We start from the raw sequence: 20,849 nt of genomic DNA, 5'->3' as shown, positions 1-20,849 counted from the left end.
ATCTAGTATTGTGCTGAGAAAAATAAAATGGTGGGGGAGCTTCAGTTTGGTGGTACATTTTCTGCATCAGAAGTTACTATTGTTATTTTAATTCTTCCCACTCAAGAAACCTAAATATCAAAAACTCCAGGCTTTTGCAACTATATTCTAGACAAAGCACACAAGAGAATCAATCAAACCTACTGGTTTTGTTTCTGTGGCTGCATCACCGGATTTTTGTTTAGACCTCTCAAATATTGCCATCAAAGATTCCTTTTCATGTTTCATTTTGCGTTTTATTGCTTCTAATTCTGAAGTGTCAGCAGTTGTCTCTTTTTTGGGAGGCCGTGTAAATAAAGCTTTAAATGCATCCAGTGCAGATTCTGCAGGACTTGGTTTAATTTCTTCACATGGATCCATTGTCACACAAGATTTCCTTTCTTCGACCTCTCCAGATGCTAGTACTACTTCATCAATACTTTTCTCTTCAGTTTTAGGCCCTAACAACTGAGAAAGCTGTTCTAGAAAAGTAGGAGAACCTTTCGGCTCTGATATTTTCTTCTTGGTTATCGGCTCAGGTGCAAGGTTCGACTTCTTAACAGGCTGTCGTAGTTTGAGCATAGCTAGATCACTGTCTTTCTGTTTGATTTCAGTGACAGTTTCCTCGGGATCTGCAGACAACCCTTTCTTTCGAACACGTAATCCACTAAAGAAGGCTGGGAGCTGAAAGGACTTTTCACTCGAAGCTGGTTTTGTAGGACAATCAGCACTGCAGTTACTTGAAAGAGATCCCTGGTCTTCTTCAGCTTCCTGAATATCCTTTGCTGTAGCAATTGAACTAATATTTTCCTTGATTGGTGTTCTAACCTCTGTATTTGAATACATTTCTGGTATTGTATCTCCCATTTCTTTTGACGGCCATTTGCAATTTGGTAGAATTGGCTCTGTGTTACCCTCTGCTATAGTACTATGCATTTCTGTATATAGTTCTGTGTCTTCTTTATTTTGATCATTATCCTCCAATGATACAGCACAATTTAACACAGGGTAGTTTGTTACATTTCCATGCGCGTCTAGATCTGTAGCCTCATTGTCTAATTCTGTGTCACTTGTTGTATGAGCCAAAGGACCCTGAACAAGAATGGAATCCTTATAATCTTGTTTGCTGAATTCACACAAAGGAGTGTGGCTAGAATAGGAATTGGAGAGGGACGGCTCCTTCTGCTCCCTTTGCTGTGTTTCCAAGTCTCTTGTCCCATAAACATCTGCCTGATGATCATCTGAGACAAAAGCATAGTCTATATAGGTATTATCTATGCTGTCATTATCTTCAGAATCAACAAAGTTTCCAGCATAAATTCTGCACACATTTGAAGCACCAGTAATGGTTTCTGCAGGGTCATCTGAAGCCCGGTCATCCATTCCTGAGACCGCCTTCAAAACAAATATGTCTCTTGTGTCAGCTTCTGAAACAGCCTGAACATTACTTTCCTCCTGCACTGTTTCTGGAAGCAGGTCAACTGTATTTAGATCAGCTGCTTCATTTACTTTGTTCTTCTCATCCTCTTTGTCCACATGGCTATCAACATCCCCACTGACATTTTGAAACCCTTTTAAAACCACTTGCTGTTTTGAAGCTCCTGGTTCTAATTTATCTGTAAATCCAAATAGTCCTTTCATAGAAAATTTATTTAAGAAAGTGTGGCTTGCTTCAGTCTCTTTCTCCTTCCCTGGATTAGACAGTTTACTGCAATCACAATTTTTTTCCATGTTGGGCAGATCAAAACACACATATATTCCTGGAACAAGAAGTATTTATTTCTATACAATTACTTCCAGGAAATGTTTTTTCATTCAGTAAGTAAATCGAATCATTATGGAGGAAAACTGTTTCTCCAAATCATACACTGTTTTTCCTACAACATAGTGGTATGAAATGCAAATTCCTGCCAACATTTACAACCTCAGTACAGAAGAAATAGGAAGATTTCTCTCATTTTGCATGCCACGTTTTCTCAGCAGCAACATAACTTACTTTTTACACAAAAGGCCTTTTTTTGTCAAGGCAAATCTGCAAACTAATCGACTGAAAAGCACAAGGCACAGTTACACTAATTCCTACTGTTCAGTGAATTCCAAAGCTTTTTACTTTCTAGAAAATTGAGTTAAAGGTTAGTACTGAACAACTGGTACTTGCAGTTTGCTATTTCCTTATGCCGGCTCAGGAGTCATCAAAATCTGTCAGCAGAAAATTTCAGAAAGATCCCCACTGTGGTCAAAAGCTGCTTTAGCAGAATCTTAGAAGCGGCTACGTATCAGAAATGTGGAAAATCTTGATGGATTGGAATTTATTGGAAGTTCTTTGCTACAACATGCCTTCTCTCCTGGAGAATTCCAAATGTGGAAGAGTGGAATTTACTCTTCCTGACTGTACTGCCCTTGAAGCTGAATAATAATAACAAAAAGAAAACACTCTTCCGCTTTTGGTGCAGGTTTGGTCTGGAATGTAGCTTGCAGCGAGTGAGCATCAACCAAGAGGACTGGTTTCATATTACCGTGTTTCAAACTCTGCACAACTATTTCTGTGGCCCACAAACAGGTACTAATCAGGCAGTTTCACCACACCCATGGATTAGAAGTTATATGGGAGGGCAAAGTAAACAGAGAGAATATTCATTAACTCTGAGAGAACAGGACGTTTCAAAGATGTATTTCCGCTGTCTTTTCACATGGAAATGTACACATGGGTGTTTGCATATGCTTCATACACACAATTATTTGATTTATGAATACCTCTGCAGTTTAGGACTTGGGATCAATCTTATTTTTCATTTTATGAAAGAAAGCATCCTGAACCAATTGCAGACAAGTACGGTTGTTTGCATAAAATGTAATAGTGTAAAGTGGGTCAAGGAGCAGCTGGCTTTTAGCTTACTTGCTTAACATTTATCAATAATTTTTTTTCTAAAATATAAAATTTATTGGACAAATTACATTGGAAGTATGCATTGGCTTTTGAATGAAATGCCATTGACCATCTTCTAAAAACCAAACAAGGCCAAAGCAAAAAGAAATAGTTTAAATGAAAATAGAGTAATTAATAGAAGCTAATATTATTATTTAATGTAATAATCCATACATTCGATCACGTTAGAAATTAGTGACATGGCTGCTTGAAGAACTTCACCACAGCTTTTGATGGCTTCAAAAACCTGGAAATTGAACAAGTTTTTAAAATATAGTTTTATATGTTTTGTCTATTCTATTAGGTGTAATATTAAATCATTTCATTCCTTCCCTCTTCAATATCTGTTTATGGGACTAGTGTACCCTTGAGAATGGAGAGGGGCACAGTTTCCTTACACTGAGGAGAGAAACCTCCAACTCTCTAGAAAGAAAGCCTTTTTGTCAACCCTATAAGGTAGACTCAGCTAAGAAATAAATGCCATAAAGAGGAGGACTACTTATTATAACAGCCACAGAAGAATCATGCAAGCCTAAAGGCTGAATGTGTTTCTTTTCTTCCCTTTATTTTTGTGTGAATTAGAAAATGTATGTCTGAGACATTTTCTCAAATTAGCTTCTTAACTAATCATTGCCTCTACCTCCTTCTTTCACAGCCATCCCTTACACCTTCCCAAATTCCCCTTTTTGAGCAGAGTCATAGCCTGCTCACCTTGATGAACATCCTACTATTCAAAATGTATATAATTATAGTCTAATTATTGTGTTTTGGAAATTAAAACTAGTGAAGTAACGTGTTAGGTGGAATATTTGTAGACAGGGCAATGATATTTTATTTGCTTTGGCTAAATAGGTCACAGTTCTTTCCATCTATTCAGCTTTTATATGAATATAATTATTCAGCTTTTATATGAACATGCATGTATATATGTATGTATGTATGTTTACTTGATAAACATACATTGTACCTACTTTACATTGACAAATAAAGTAAAAATTGTTGCATATGTAATAATGGGGAACAGCTAAAGCCACTGTGATTGGTCCAATTTCCCGGCGGACTGACTGTACCGGACAGCCCCTTAAAAGTGGGAACTGCCAGGCAGTTTGGCCTTCCTATTCTCTGGCATGTAAATAAACAGTTCTCAGAAATTACTTGTCCTGCCTCTTTAATCAACCCCCATCTAATAAAAATGATTATTAGTGTCATAGAAATCTTTAAACATTTGGACTGTGACATTTGAAATACTTTTTTTTGTCCAAAGTTCCATCACAAGGCTAAATTAAATGAGACTGAATAAAATTAATAAATATATCATTCTGCATTGCATTCTAGTACTGGAAAAGTATATGCTAAAGTTTTGTCTTTCTCAAATATACTGTAATTACCAAGGCTATGTTCCTCACACCATGGTATAACTAAACTACAGATTTCAATAAATTTAACAAATTGAAAAACAGCAGGGGATTGGCATAGATTTAAGAAAAGGATTGTGTTGATGGCAAATGATATCCTTCATATGTAATATTATATTATAATATTACAAAGCTATACTGTAGTTTCTATTTACTATATTGTTGAAAGGAATTATGATTCTAATATCACGATCTCATTATCAGATATCCTTTCTGAATGTGCTTCACACATCAAAGCCTAGAATATTACTGTAACAAGGTTATAGTTAAATGCTTCCTGTATTTAGAAGGACTCCAACAATTTAAGAATCAATTAGAAGATGTCCTTCCTCTTACAACAAGTTCATGTGATTGAGAGCTTATTTGGAAGCAAAACACTGATGAAGCTAAACAAGAGTAAGAAGAACCTGGAGTTCTAAGGTATTTATAGTTGCATGCAAATGGTAAGTCAAATTGTATGTTAAACTATTCATAAAATAGGAAACATGGATTCAAATTTGCAGAAAGATTTTGTACTGAATTCTGCACCATGTAGAGGAAGTTTCAGCTTCAGTTTTTTCATGGATTCATTCAAACCTACAATTTGACAAGAGATGTTTCAACAAATAAATAATGTTCTTAGAAAATAAAGGCAGTTGTGGGAATCCAGTTGTTTATTTCAAAATATTTTTTTCTCTGAAAAAAAATACATCTAAGTTATGCTAATAAAAAGCATAATGCAGGATATAATGGAGAGACCTCACCGGTCACTCTATCTCATTCTCCTTGTCATTATCAAACTTTGCAATATCCTACCATGTAAAACAGGGGTGGGTTCTGTATGCCGCTACTTCCATTTTGTTCAGGGATACCCCCCCCCCGTGTGCTTGCTTGATGCGCACAGTGGGCGCATGCACAGTGCAATAAAAATTGCTCAGCACATGTGCAGAAGGCAAAAACAAGATGGCAGCGCCTACGAGAGAACCAGTTCAGGGGCATGGCAGGTCTGGGTCGCTGCAGGTTCTAGTGACCTAGGTCGCCAAGTTACTACTGGTTCGGCTGAATCGGTCCGAACTGGCAGGAACTTACCTCTGATGTAAAATAATAAATGAATTATGCAGCACCTTTCATTAAAACATCTAAATAATATATAATATTTAAATAACAAAATAATAATCTGCTATGGATTATGGTTTTGATAATTGGATAGACTCATGAATTTAGCTATTATTCAAATCTCATTCCAGGCTTAGCAGCCTATTTTGTCCAAAAAAGCTGTTTTAAAAAACCTGATCTCTTTTTATATCTCAGCATTTATTCTTTTCTTTCAGGCTTATCTATTCATCTTACCTGGTAAATGAGAAAGACAGCTGATGAGCTAGGAGTAAAAAAATAATAATCTGCTTGAGTAAACTTTAATTCCTCATATCTATGTGGATATGTCATTTTCTTGGCAACAGTACAAAAGTAATTTGCAACTGTTTTTTTCTAGGATGTTTTTGTCTTTCCAACCTAACTTTCAAGCCTGGCAGCCTTCCATTTTAAGTTCTAGTAAGATTTCACCTTGCTTAGCTTTTCAAGATCAGCTAAATCAATGTTTCTCAACCTCAACAACTTTAATCTGCATGGACGTCAACTCCAGGATTCCTCCTACCAGCTTGCTAGTGGGGAAATTCTGGAAATTAAAGTCTAGTCATATGAAATGTCTTGGGAATCCTAGAGTCATAGGGCTGCAAAGGGACCTGCACAAGCAAAGAGTCAGGATAGAGACACCCTTTTTTATGTAGAGTTCAGAACATGCTTTTCTTTGCATAAATCTTTTCAGGACCGGCAGCAAAATTTCATGATGCAATGACCCATGTCTCATCCACAAGCTAAGGAGCTATATTTCAACTTATTTTTTTTTCAGTCAAGAAAAGAAATAATTGTCTTCTTCAGCCAGGGTTTTTAAGAAATGATATAATAATAGATCAGTGTTTGCTGGTGTGTGTGTGTGTGTTAATAGATGACTTTTTATATTATTAGCCCCTTTGAAAGCTCAACTGACAGAAATGCAGGAATGTAGGATATCAAGTTACAGAGTAAATAAATATAGGTGGTTCTTGACTTACAACCACAATTGAGCTCAAAATTTCTTTTGCTAAGCAAGGTAGTTGTTAAGTGAGTTTTATCGCATTTTTTGACACTTTTGTCCCAGTTGTTAAATAAATTACTATGGTTATTAAGTGAAACATGAGGTTTCTAGGCAGATCTGGCTTCCTTCATTGTCTCTGCTTGTTGGAAGTCATATGGGAAGGTTACAAATGCTGATCACATGGCCCAGGGATGGTGCAACTGTCATAAATATATGCCAATTGCCAAATGCCTGGATTTTGATCACTTGATCATGGAGATGCTACAGCAGTTGTTAAGTGTGAAAACTGGTCATAAATCACTTTTTCAGTGCTGTTGTAACATCAAATGGACACTACATGAATGGTTCTAAGTTTAGGAATATTTGCAAGTACTTAGGAGGTTCTTAAAACAGAAGGAAAGTTTCTCCTGTTATAATTAAGAGACAGACACCCCCCCCCCCCAAATCCTTGCTTATTTTGAAGTTTTGCAAACGTTAAGTGGACTTTCGTTTTAAAAAAATAAAGTCTGTTCAAATGTAAATAAATATAGAAATAATGTAAAACAGTTATTTGAAAAAACCTGTTTGACGTATTTCTAATGTATTTTGCTATAGTATTTTAATTTGTTACATTATTGGATATTTGTTTTTATTCCCTAGAAATGCATTCTACAATGTTTAGGTTATATCCAATATGAAACTCTTGATGTTAATGATATATATAGATAAAGAAGGGTATGTCCTTTCCTACACCATCTTCTCTTTGTTGTTGCTTGTCTCCTTTACTTGGTTATTATTTCAGAGTGAGAATGGCAATTCAATGCTTTTATATAATATTATCTTTAAGGATTTCTTTCAGCTAATTTGGAAGGAAGGAAGTTCTGAAGAGGAGAATGTGCCACCTTCTGCCTAAAATAACTTTGCCAAATTCTTCTCCACCCTTAATAAGAACTTGCCAAGGCTCCATGTTTATCCAGGTGTTGGGAAGTTGATATTTATGTAATTAGATGTACAGATTTAGCTGCTAGTTTAAATAATATTATTTTCAATCAACAGTTACTTGTCAATTACTTGTTAATTGTCATATATATATGATTAATTTATTTATTTATTTATATATATATATATATATATATATATATATATATATATATATATATATATATCTATCTATCTATCTATCTATCTATCTATCTATCTATCTATCTATCTATATATATATATATATATATAAATGAAAAATGAAAAACTATTGCGTTCTACACTCTGACTTTATGAAATTGGTAAAAGGAGCATCTGTATGTCATACTTCTCTTGAACCCTAAAAAGCTACCTTATATGGAGCAGATTTTAAGACAAGGTGTGAAACAACAATAAGAAAAAGTTCCAAAATATTTATGGAACTCTGGTCTCACATTTAGACTTCATTGAATATTATTGCCTGCAACAGATGGGGAGCTATCTACAATTTCAGTTTCTTATAGGTAACTCTGTAACAGTTACCAATAACTGTGTAAAATCTGATGCATGATTGTAAGAAGAGAATTTTTTAGTTTTAGAGTATTACATCCTTAACGGATTGAATGAATGGCCAAGGAGTTGCTGAGGCTGTCACACTGCTGATGGAAGAATGTAAAAGTAATAACTGATATTTTATATTAACAAAGGAAAAAAACAATTGCCTAACTATGGATAACCAATCCAGTAATCAGCATAAATAAACAACAGCAATAAAGTATTTCATAAAGGTACTCACATTTAGCTCAAGATGTAATAGACTCCTGTCCACTCTTTCTGGTTCAGTGAAATAGACAGAAGGATCAGATTGCCTCAACCTGCAAGCTAAAACCCAGGCATCATCATCTCTATATGTGACAGGTGTCTTAACTGCCTGTTCTGAGTTTTTCTTCCAAGCAGTTTCTATTGGAAAACCTATATAATTTTAACAAACATGAAGAAGAAAGAGAATTATCTCCAACTATAAAAAATTTAAACTGCAGGTCATTAGGAAATAGTTGTTGCAACAACACAAAATTCAACACAAAATTTACTTTTCCCTCAACTTGAGAGACTTAAAAAGCACCATTGCTATTTTACTTAAGAAACAAAATTCTCTCCCATTTACAAATGAGGATATCCCAAATACACAGCGAAGACTGAGTTGTGACTTGATTTCATTCTCTGAACATGGAGTAAAGAATTTAAAAAATACTTTAGGCATGGATAGGAAACAGTGAGCTGTTTCAAGCAGTGAGCTGTTTCAAGCTCTGAAGAGATGCCTTAAAGCCAACTTTGTCTCTTCAGACAAATAGGCAGCCATTGGAAGTACAGCATCGGCCATACTGTTTTTCCCATATGCAGAAAGGGGTTGTCCGTGTTCCAAGTAATAGCCCAAACGAAAGAAAACTCAGATGTTTGAGCTTCCTCAAAGTTTCATTTTATTGGATATGTCATATTGGCACATCTGGGAAAACCCAAATCTGAAAGCTTCCAGGTTTTCCCCAATTGAAAGTTCCAGACCCTGCTCAGCACACACATGTCCATCACATGGCCCAATCAGGCCCTGTCCCAACTGGAGATGCCTCCCTGTCATACCACTCCACGTGTAGAGCAGGTTGTCCTTGATGTTCTGAGAAAGGAATTTATTTATTTAGACTATATATCCCCCAAACTCCATATAATCCCTCCTCCCATTTTCCCACAGAATAAATGTAAAGGCTTGAAGGTTCAATGCAAAAGATGGCGTCCAGGCCTGACAGAGTTTTTTTTTAGTTCAAAAACTTTGAGAGTTGTGAAGGAGAAGTATGTGAAATATAGATGGACCTGTTTCTAGTATTTTCTACCTTTCTCAGAACAGAATTGTTGTTCTTTCAGATAGTGATCTCAACCACGACTACACATTTATTTGTATGCTGTTGAGAAATAGATCTGCATGGATCTGCATTCTAAATTTATATTCTATATTACACTTGACTGAGGCAATGTAATAGCTTTTCATTCATGACATGGATCCTGTCCCTGCTGCCAGCCAACAACACATGGGTTCCCTGATCCTGTCTACTAATGTTATGAGCCACAAAGACTTATATACTGTATATGGCTTACTTGAGAGCTGTAGTTCAGCTTATTTATGCATACAGTTCTTTTGCTTAGATAACTAGCGACTGGAACGGTTCCACCACAAAAGCGCGTAGGACAAAATCGCGCTCGACAAAAGCGCGCTGTGACGTCATCACAGCGCGACGAAAAAGTTCAAAAAAATGTAAAAATAAAGCTAAAACCTTCCCCTAACCCCCCCAAACCTAACCCTAAACCTAACCCTAAACCTAACTCTTAACCTAACCCTAAACCTAACCCTAAACCTAACCGTTAAAGTAACGAAAAACCTAACGCTAACCCTTAACCTAACCCTAACGCTAACGCTAACGCTCTAAAGCTAACCCTAACCCTAACCCTAACCCTTACCTTTATGTGAATCGGCTTGCTTTAATTTAATTTTTATTAATTTTTATTTGAATTTTTCGATCTTTTTCGTCGCGCTGTGATGACGTCAAAGGCGCGATTTTGTCGATCGCGCTTTTGTCGTCCGCGCTTTTGACGGGTCACGACTGGAACATTAAAAGTTCATTGAACTTGCTCCTCTAATTGTTTATTGTGAAGAAGGGCAATATGACAGGTAGACAGAAAGCATAAGCTGTATTTTCATATTTATTGGGAAATCTTGATTCTTAATGGAATGGATTTTCCTTAACCATTCATAGGCACTATGACATATGGACACCCTTTGCCTACTGCACGCCCTTTAAGTGTATATGACTAGGGTCTCCTGCTTGGGTGGGGGGTTGGACCAGATGACCTACAAGGTCCCTTCCAATTCTGTTAATCTATAATTATGTTGGATGTTGGATGTTTATTATACTTTTATGCCGCCCTATTCCTGAGGGACTCAGGGCGGCTTACAAACAAGTGGGGAAGGGGGAAATACAAAAAACAAACAAGACAGAAACAAAATACACAAAACAGATTAAAAACAACACAACAGTCACAGCAATTCAAGTGGGGCTGGGAACTCATCAGCCCCAGGCCTGCCAGAATAGCCAGGTCTTGACAGCTTTGACTTCAATTCCTAATTCCCAGATTGTATGATTAGCAACACACACTTTAGAAACTAGATTCCAACTTTGACAAGATTTGTAAATTTGACCCAGAAGTTTCTTATCATATCCTTAACATGCCCTCGGATTTCAAAGGCATTTTCATTATTATGCACATAAGCTTTGGGATGTGTGTTTCATTCATTCACTTCATTTGTATGTCATTGAAGAATGATTAAGGAACTAGGCTAGAAACTGGGAAACCATGAGTTCTAGTTCTGCCTTAGGCATTAAACCAGCTATGTGATCTTAGGATAGTCATACCTTGTCAACCAGAAGCAGGCAAACCACTTCTGAAACTTTACCAAGAAAACTGTATGGATTAATTCTGGCAGGCGCCAGGAATTAACATTGACTCAACAGCAAAAACAGGATGGGAGGGAGGGAAGGAAGGAAGGATGGAAGGAAGGAAAGGGCACTCCATCACTGGAAGTTTTCAAGAATAGACTGGACAACCATTTGTCCAGGATGACAGAAGGTCTCCTGCTTTGAAAAGGGGTTGAATTAGAAGATTTTCAAGGTATCTTCCAGCTTAATGATTGTATGACATCAAAATTTTCTTATCTAGCAAGGAATGAAAGAACTTTGAATTTTGATATATGTAGTACCGAAACAATATTGACTCTGTTTGTTGCTGAAGACTTTTTACAAATACTTCACCAGATTTCTGCTAAAAGTATTTGGTTCAAATTTGTTCTATTCAGAAAACATACTGATTTTGTGAAATTCTAAAAAAATATATCTAATTATGCATATATAAATACATATCAATCAAATTATTTATAATTTTGCCTACTAGTCATAACATATAAAACCTGCACAAAGGTGGCCAAATGTTAATAAAATACATTAAGATGATTGATGTAAGTATATACTTGTGTGTTAAATTATGATCTAAATATGAGGTGAGAAATCTGACACCAAACACTTTAGATCACTTCTGATCAATCTTGGGATTGGCAAGTGATTGCACAGCTGTGACCAGAAACATCAGGTGAATATTAGGTTGATTTTGTCTTATCTAAATAGTACATGCATCATATACAAATATGAGAAAACATTTTGGCTACTTCACAATCAATATGACTTTTGAATGAATCTATGTATACAATTTAGCTTACCTGTAAGAACTTTTCATCATACATTGAAGTTAAGGAAGATCCAAAAGACATAATATTCTCCTTCTTTCTAGGCTACTGAATATGGCATACTTTCATAAATCAAGTATGTTTATTTATACAACACAACTACAATACAATGTTTAATTTCCAGTACACCATCTTTGCTGTACACCTGGTCAAAATTTGGAGATTTGATATCTACAATTTTCACATAAAAGACATATAGAATTTAAAATTTGCTTTGCTCAAAGGAATTTTGCCTACCTTACTTAACAACTGACACAAGTATCTTGAAACATACATACATGTGGGACAATTCTTCAGAATGTCTACAGACACCAGTAAATATACAATCAGAGGCTTACCATAAGATGTTACTGACCTGCAGCACAAACAACTGATTTCAATAGAATCAGAAAAGTTATTTGCTTGAGTATATAATTTATGTTTTAAACACAATAGCTTTACAACTATTGCTATTTCTCACATGAAATTCAATATTTCACATGGTAGATTTTAAATAATACGGTAGTGAGAAAGTGACCACAGTGAAGACCTTTTTGACAAAAATTAAGAAAAAGCAAAAAATTGTAAATACAAAAAGTCTACAGTTGATTACAAGTGATATTCTAGTTACTCTTGAATATTTAATATATAATTTAGTACTCCAAATATAAACATTTGGTACATAGTGTTATGCAACAGAGTATAGTGGTTGTTTTTTGGCACAGCAAAATATGTAATTCAGCAATAAACCAGGGGTAAAAATCCCAACTGAGCATTAATTACAACATAGCTCTGGTTAATCCCTGGATGCTATTTCCCAAGTCCATTCACTGAAGTCTTTTGGTTTTGGAATCCATCTCATTGTTCATTGATTTCTGTTGTGATGCTTTATTATACTGCCCCAGATAAGCAACTGATGTAGCTACCAATAGCAAAGGAAACATTTTCCTTGAATCAGCACTAAACTCAATTATTACATAGCATCATTTGTGACATGTGGCTTAAGGGCAGCATGCACTGATTTAAGCATATGTATGAACCACCTGCTTGCAATAGGTTTTGAGTGTCCTGCTTGTGGATTTCCCACAGGCATATGGTTGTTCATTAAGGGAAGTAGAATGCTAAAGTAGATGAGAGTTTGAGCTGATCCAGCAGGATTTTTCACATGCTTTAAAATAATTTTATTTTGCTGCAATTTAAGAAAAGGCAGACATAGCTGCTCCTACATACTATTTCAGTATCTTCTAATGAAATACTTTCCTAGACTTTGACCAGATATACCAAAGGTTGAATTTTCAGACAAAAGAATATGCTCCAGGCCTGCTTGATTAACTTTTCTAGGGGTTTTTAGTTTCTATTTTTTCTCTTTTGTCACTAAAATATCATTAAAAGGAAGAAAAAGAAGACAAGGTTATCATACCAAGAATTAAAAAAAAGATCTGGTGCCCTCTACAGTTTGAATGGTGCAGCGGTGTCAAAAGGCAACAATAATACAAAACATAATGTCATGGTTTAAAATCACAAAATCTGTCAAAACAAGGTTATGTATAGGGTCCGTAAATTTCACTAACAGAGAAGAAGAGTTAGGCAGCCTGCATTTTGTGAAAGATTTGTGCTTGAACAGGAACATGTGGTCAAAACAACACTGTTAAATGTTATGAATAAGCAATAAAAACTATGTATGAGATAAAGTGCTGGTAAAAACAAGTGCTGCAATTAATCATGTGTGCTCTCCCTCTTGAAACCAAAGGAGCAGGGTTTTTTTGTATTTTGTTTGTATCTTTCTGACAACCTATCATTGTCAGTTTAAAGCGTGCATGATGCTACAGGAAGCAAACTTCAGTTTTCTTATATACTCAAGAGGAGAGATGAACATCTGTGATTCTGTTGGTCATATGATTGTGTAAATAATAAAATAGCTAGATTATTATTGAAAAAAAACCTCAACAGAATGTCTTTCTAGAAACTGAAAGGAAAATGTGTAAAATGTATTTTATTGATACTGACTGAAGCACAGAATTCCTATAGATCAGTGTTGGCGAAACTTTTCAGCACCAAGTGCCGAAATGAGCGCATACGCACAGGGCGGAGCGCCAGAAACCAGAGGTACAGCTCCCCATCATGTGTGCCAGCCATCTGGTTTTCTGGTTTCTGGAGTGCATGTGTGCACGAAGACCAGATGGCCGGCGCACATACACATGTGGGAAACCAGAAACTCAGTTTCCTGGGCTAGAAGCTCAGCTTCTGGTTTCCGGTGCTCCCACCGTGTGAAGACCAGCTGGCCGGCACACATGTGCGTGCCAGAACACGGAAGAGCAACGGGCGATGGCTGGCGTGCCCGGAGAGATGGCTCTGTGTGCCACTTCTGGTACACGTGCCATAGGTTCGCCATCATGGCTATAGATGGTTGTTACTAGAAATATAGGCAGTGATTACTGACAAATAAATAGATTAACTGTATGAACTATTTAAAGACACAGTCACCATAAGCTATTCCCTCTAATGCCTAAAGTATAGTTTAATAGATTCCTGAATGACAAATGACAAATTGTAGACATTTTTGCAAAAGTGGAGCCAACAAAAGTGGTGAAGAATGAAGAGATGGTAAGTAGACTGTTTTTTGGAAATATCTATAGATAAGGAAAGGTTGGGAGATTGCCATTGCGTGTCCTGGATGGCTACTCCACCCAAGGAGATTGCAGGACAGTGGTTTCCCATGATTTGAGTGCTAGAGATGATGGGAATAGCCATTTTGTTCTTAACCATGTTTGGAAGCTTTTAAAGGGCGCTAACTTTGCTAACCTTCACTTGCTAATCGCTTTAGGAAATTGCTCATTAACTATTTCTAAGCTATTAGAGTGACAAGTTTGAAAATACCCTTTGAGACTGCCTTTAATCCTGAATGAAAGAAAACATTAATTATAATCCTATGAATTTAAAGTATCTAAAATAAATAGCAAAAAGCTGAGATTTTGATTTTAGAAAGCTGTAAATGGTCCAAGGGTCCAGATGAACTTGGAATATTGGAACATTTATAATAAGATTTTGTAATTAATTATAAAGAACAAACAGCTTCTCAGGCAAATAGTTCTGGTTTTGTTTTTGTAAGACATAACTGATATGAAACTTCATGATTTTAAAAATTGGACACCAGAGGGGTCTAGACAGAGAGGAAAAAACCCAACCCTCCAAAATGATGCAAAAGTTACAACAATGAAAAACAATGAAGGAGATTTTTAAAGAATGGGCTCTGAAATTAATATCAATATCAACGTTAATAAAGATGTTTGCTTCTAAGCATAGTCTAAGGATAGACTATGTTCAAAATATGTTATTGAAGAAATGGCAGATAGAACAACATTTATCAGACAGGAGAGAGATGGTATCAAAAGTGGATTTATAAATGTTAGGCAAAAAGAATGATTTGGAAAAGGATTTTTCACTAGATCTAGAAGAGAAATTTTTAATAGTGATTTTCAACAGGCTTGCTAAAGCCTTGAAGAATCTTTATGATGGGAGATCTTTGTCAAATTTCAGCCCAATGGGAATAATGGATCCTTGATTTTGGACACATTCTTTGAATTAGCTCATTTGAAGTACTTTTATTCAAAAATTGTGGTCCTATGTTTTGCCTAATTGAAAATGACAAATAGGAGAGTTTTATTTGTGTGCAGATAGAGGGAGGGCCTTGAATAATGAAAACTCTTTCATATATTTCAGAATATCTTGTTTTGCAATCTGACTCATCACAAACAACTGAAGTTGTGATTATTTATATAGTGTTAACAGATTAAAGGAAACTACAATGAGGCAAAATATGGTGGAGGAGTTGGGGGGGATTAGATAATCTCCTGGATAGTTATCACACAATATTTTCATTCAACAGTATCCCCAAAATAATGAAAGCATAGTTGTAGCATCCCTCCCAAAGCTCTGCAGGCAACATCCCTATGCATGTATAAAAGAGGCATAGATTGCATCACAATGCCTCACAATTGTTTATATCACTCTGACATGCCCTAAGAGTTGGGAGGAAATAGAGAGAAAATTTTTGGAATAGGGAAGGGCTGTACCTTCATCCTTATCTCCATTATTCTGGAGCGACTGCCATTAGTCATTGTCCCAATGGAGAAAGGGTCAAGGTTGCTTCTCCAGAACATTGAAGAACAATGTTTCACATTTATTAACAATTATGGTAATTAGCAAATTATGGCACAACTAATTCATTTCTAAATTTTTAAATTAACCTTCTGCCAAATCAGCCTGTTCTGATCTCTTCAAATAGTTTTGCCAGTTATTTCATGCTTTCCATGTGCTATCAATTATATTATTACACTCAAGAGAAGCATAGTGGTCACCATTGGAAGTTGAAGGACTAAGAATCTATCATAATACCAAACATTCATCACAGTAAAACTTTCACCGGCATGATACAAAAATGTAAATGGGATTCCATTTCATAATTTGTACCAGTGTTTTATCTGTCAGCATAGTAAATGCACTATGCATGGAACTCTAACAACCACAGAAACTCAGCAGAAAATCATAGTGTATTTATGAGGATCTATACTAATGTATTCTGTATAGCAATATAAACTAGCAATTCAAAGTGACATCAAAGCAATACAGTTCAAAAAGAATTTGATGATCAATTTTAATTTGAAAAACATCTGAATCTGTGCTGAACTGATCTGTTCAGTTTGTGTTATCTGCTTGTGCTAACTAAGAATTGTGCATCCATGATTCCAATATATTTAGACAGGGCTATAAGTATGATGGAGAAAGACTGATCTAAGCACTGAAAAATACAATATTTTGCACATCTACTAGAAGCCATTTTCTTTTCAAAGACTTTATTCCAGGGTGTGTCCACACACTCTGGTCCACTGATTTCAGGCTATGGAAATGATCATAAAATTTCCTTTATCCATGGCCTGAAATTAGAACCCAGATGGTACAAACTGTTTTTGGACGTTTGCTATACTATTTTTTCATGTTCTTCAATAAAGACAGAGCTCAAGGAATTAGTGAGAAGGAGCCTGATAATCCTGTGGCTTACATAATTAATACAAAAAGCCTAACTTTGTTCCTTTTCCTTGAGTAAAAGGTTTTGAAAATGAAAAACATACATTGCACACTATATAATGCAAAGCTGGTTCACTTGGTCAGACGGGCTTCTGAGCTAGCACTTTTCTCCTAATTCAGGAGTGTCTGTGAACCTGAAAAAAAGAGATGCTTTAGGACTCACCTAACTTTTAATAAGTAAGATGAAAAAAAAGATTAAAGTTTTTTAATAAATAGTAGAGAAATATGAAATATTTCACTCTGACATTGTTTGAATATAATTTTAAATGAATGCAGATGTATGAAAACATATTTCCTTTGTTCTTCAGCATTGGGCATCTGTTTCTCTTCTTCCATGCAATCATATTTTATTGTGACATTTTAATTTACAAGCTTCCTTTTTTGCGACTGATTTTTTTTTTAAATGAATGACAATGGAAAGTGGTTTCTGATTTTACTCCTTTGATGTTGTAGGGTGAGGGGTCAAAATCAGCAAGATGGCAGATGCAGCTTCTCTATCTAAGCCCCACCACTTTTGTATTTTCCTGTAATGCCAATGCACATATAAAAGCAGTGGAGCTTGGATTGGGATGCTTTGTCTGCCAACTTGACTACTTTGACTCATGAAGAATCCATGGCTCCTGTATATATACTCTAAATGAGAACTGAATGTATTGTCACTGGAAACCAAGAAGCAATTCTTATTACTGTACATTTTTCAAAAGTAAAATTTCTACCTGTAATATCATTAATATGCATCAGCTGATGAAACAAAGGAGTGAGTGAGTAGGACCTGCCTTGATTCTTTAAAAAAAAAAAGAGTAAGGAAATATAAACTCTGTCAAGCTTTCAATATTTGATTATTATAGCCCTGGGATGGCGAACCTATGGCACGTGTGCCACAAGTGGCACGTGGAGTCATTCGTCAGGGCATGCGAGGCATTGCCCTGTAAGCTGACCAGCGCGCATGGGCGCACTGGCCAGCTGAGTTCAGCCTTTTTTAAAGCCATTTTTGCCCTCCCCAGGCTCCAGATGCTTTATAGGAGCCTGGGAAGGGTGAAAAGAGCCCCCACCCGGAGGCTTCAGGAGCTTCCCTGAAGCCTCCAGAGCGCACTAAAATGACCCTATGAGCAAACCGGAAGTCACTTCCAGTTTGCTCATAGGGCTGGTTTAAGCCCTCCGGAGGCTTCAGGGAAGCCTCCTGAAGGTCCCTGAAGCCTCTGGAGGCCCTCTGGGGAGGCAGGGGAGGCTGTTTTCGCCCTCCCCAGGCGCCTATAAAGCCTCTGGAGCCTGGGGAAGGCGAAAAAAGCATACAAAAAATGGGGGGGAGGGCCTCTCATGCACACATAAGCACCGGGGTCGCACACTGCATTATGGGTGCGGCACGCCTGTGCACGATCCCACTGCGCTCCCCCCACTTATGGCACGCGAGCCAAAAAAGGTTCCCCATCGCTGTTATATCCTATAAAAATATATGAGAATTCCAATGGTCGTTGTGGAGATTCTGTTCTTTAAAGGATTGACACCTGACCAAAAGAAATCATCAGCACTGCTTAAAACTGATTCACCCCGAAACATAAAAAGCACACTAGCATCACCAAGAACCAGATCTAACAATTAGAAAGGAGCTATTTTAAAATTCTGAATATTACATAAAATGTAATGTGAATGTAAAACTACAGAAAATAATACTAAATATCCCACCAATTAGAACAGTGTTTCTAACCTGTACAACTTTAAGATGTGTGGAATTACCAGAAGTAGAATAATTGTTAGAATAAATATTCTACCTATATAGAAAATATTCCAATGGCAATTGATTGCTAAAACCCTGTCTATTTAACAAAACTTATTGAGAGACAAAAAAAAGATGGGCTTCTAATAAATGAAACAGAGGGAAAGACAAACAGCATCAATTTTAGATAGATAAGCAGCCCAATGGCCTTTTGGACTTGTTGAGAGCGCACATAGAATAGAGATTAGCCTATTCACATTATAGTTGTCATGGAAGCCACAAATTGTGGAGTAAGTGACATAATCTCCTAGTTATTTAACACCACCGGACTCAAAGGCATTCTTGTAAATCCAGACAATGCTAGGAGTTTTATCTTGGATTACTTTGGAGTCTATTTCTGTCTTTAAAGCTTCTATGGCTATTGGCCTAAAAGCAGAATATTCAAATTTATAAGATGTTTTTCTTCACTTGATTTGAAGCTTCATGGATTCTTTCTTTTCTTATATGAGAAAACAGCCTTTGGTCTTGAGGATGACTAGCAATCAAGGCTCCCTGCATAAATATTGGTGATTTTTAAACTACTGTGTCAGATCATCATTGCCTATCAACTGCCTACATGTTCAACAAAACATTTATTACATGTAGTTGTTTCTCAGGATCGTTTTAAAAAGCCTGTTTCCATGTGTTTTATATTTTTAAGCTCCCTTAAACTTTAGAAAGGGGGCAAATTACTGTTTGTTGTAAGTGAAAACTCAGTTCATTGCCTTTTTGAATGAGCTCATTCTTTTAGAATGTGTCAGAAATTTAATCTATTAGTCTGGTATTTTATTACTATGATTAAGATAGTTTCATCATTAATTTAGAATTATTTAGGTCAATTTAGGTTCTATTTTATTAGTTATATAATGTTTTATTTATTTGTATCCCACCTTTATTATCCTGACAAATAGCTCAAGGTGGTTAACATATCCAACACATTTTCCTCCTTTTATTTTCTCCACAACAACCCTGTGAGGTGGGTTGAACTGAGAGAGAGAGTGACTGATCCAAAATTACCCAGCTGGCTTTCATAACTAAGGTGAAGTGGTGGGTTCCAGGGGGTACACCTGGTATGGGCGTACTGGAGCCTGCCCGTAGCAGCGGATATCGTTCCAGTACAGTACTCCTGAGGACCCACCCAGCCACCCGAGGTCCTTACCAGTCTTTTAAGTCTTCTGAAGTTCCGTGTACGTGCATGAAGCATACAGCATTTGCGCAATACAGCTGGAGCATCATGGAGGCTCGCGGAGGCGGTAAGACGCATGCTTGTGCTTCACGCGTCCATGTGGATGACGCCAGGCCAGTGGTGGATTCCTGACCAGGAATCCACCACTGCTAAGGTGGCACTAGAATTCAGTGTCTTCCATTTTCTAGCATGGTACCTTATCTACTAGAGCAAACTGGCTCTCTTACACTTTTTTTGATTAATATACTAAATCCTCAAAAGTACATTTCATACACTGAAACAATGCAAAAATGACATTTATAAACTTCTTTAGTGATTATGTGAAAAATTATTGGTTTGGGTTTCATTCAAACTTCATTCCCTTTCTCCTTTCAATAATTGGCTTTTATCAGAACGGCATTTTTATATAATGCCAACTGTTGGTTAAGGATATCTTATTGGAAAACTAAAACTGGAAACGTAGTCTCACAGGATTTGTTCAGAACACATCAACTGACATCATAACAGCTGTCTGCTTTCCACGGAGCTAGTAAAAGGTCTTTTTTGTTTTATAAACTCATTATGCCAAGAATATCACATAGGAACTTATCACAAGACTTTCTGACTAACTTCATTTGATTAAGCTTGTTTCTTTTGAGATCAAAGATCCAGTTTCACATGCTAGCTACAACAAAAGGAGTGGAATGTTAGCTGGACCAAGACAGGATGGTAGGCAACAGAGTTCAGCTTCAGTAGCAGAGCAGCCTTTCCTCCACCCTCATTCAAATAGTCCCTTTTCCTAGCAAATTAATTTCCACTATTTTATGAAAGTTTCTTCTGTAACACACCATCCGCTTCATTAATAAAACTATAAAAGTAGTGAGTGCTTCAGAGACCAGACATGGAACTTTTATACAAGGTTATATGAGACTAGAATGAAACTATTAAAACCTAAAATGAAGCAGACATGTAAGCAGAGAGGAAAAAAACCAGGACTCTTGTTGAAGAGATCCCTTTGAGGAGGTAGATAAGAAGAAAACAAGTTGTTAAGGAATCAAAGGAGAAAGGTCACCTGAAGCAGACAATGGAGGCTAGGTCTGAGAACACAGACCCC

At 36.5% G+C, this 20,849-nt stretch overlaps 1 protein-coding gene across 2 annotated transcripts in view; it reads right to left on the bottom strand.

Annotated features, from left to right (window-relative positions):
• FMN1 (formin 1) overlaps window positions 1-20,849 on the bottom strand; it is a 130,108-nt gene that overhangs the window by 91,008 nt on the left and 18,251 nt on the right. Inside the window, exon 3 of one of the 2 annotated variants that reach the window (XM_014063373.2) lies at window positions 8,208-8,383. In XM_014063373.2, coding sequence (XP_013918848.2) covers window positions 8,208-8,383 — 176 coding nt within the window. Of the gene's footprint in view, window positions 1-183; window positions 2,528-8,207; window positions 8,384-20,849 lie in introns of those variants that run through there. The other variant, XM_014064124.2, reaches the window with a different exon arrangement.

This window comes from Thamnophis sirtalis, unplaced genomic scaffold (assembly GCF_051295495.1).
Source record: "Thamnophis sirtalis isolate CommonGarterSnake01/CBP01778 unplaced genomic scaffold, rThaSir2_p1.2 scaffold_1, whole genome shotgun sequence".
Classification (NCBI taxonomy): domain Eukaryota; kingdom Metazoa; phylum Chordata; class Lepidosauria; order Squamata; family Natricidae; genus Thamnophis; species Thamnophis sirtalis.
This window is presented reverse-complemented; position numbering and strand designations above follow the sequence as displayed.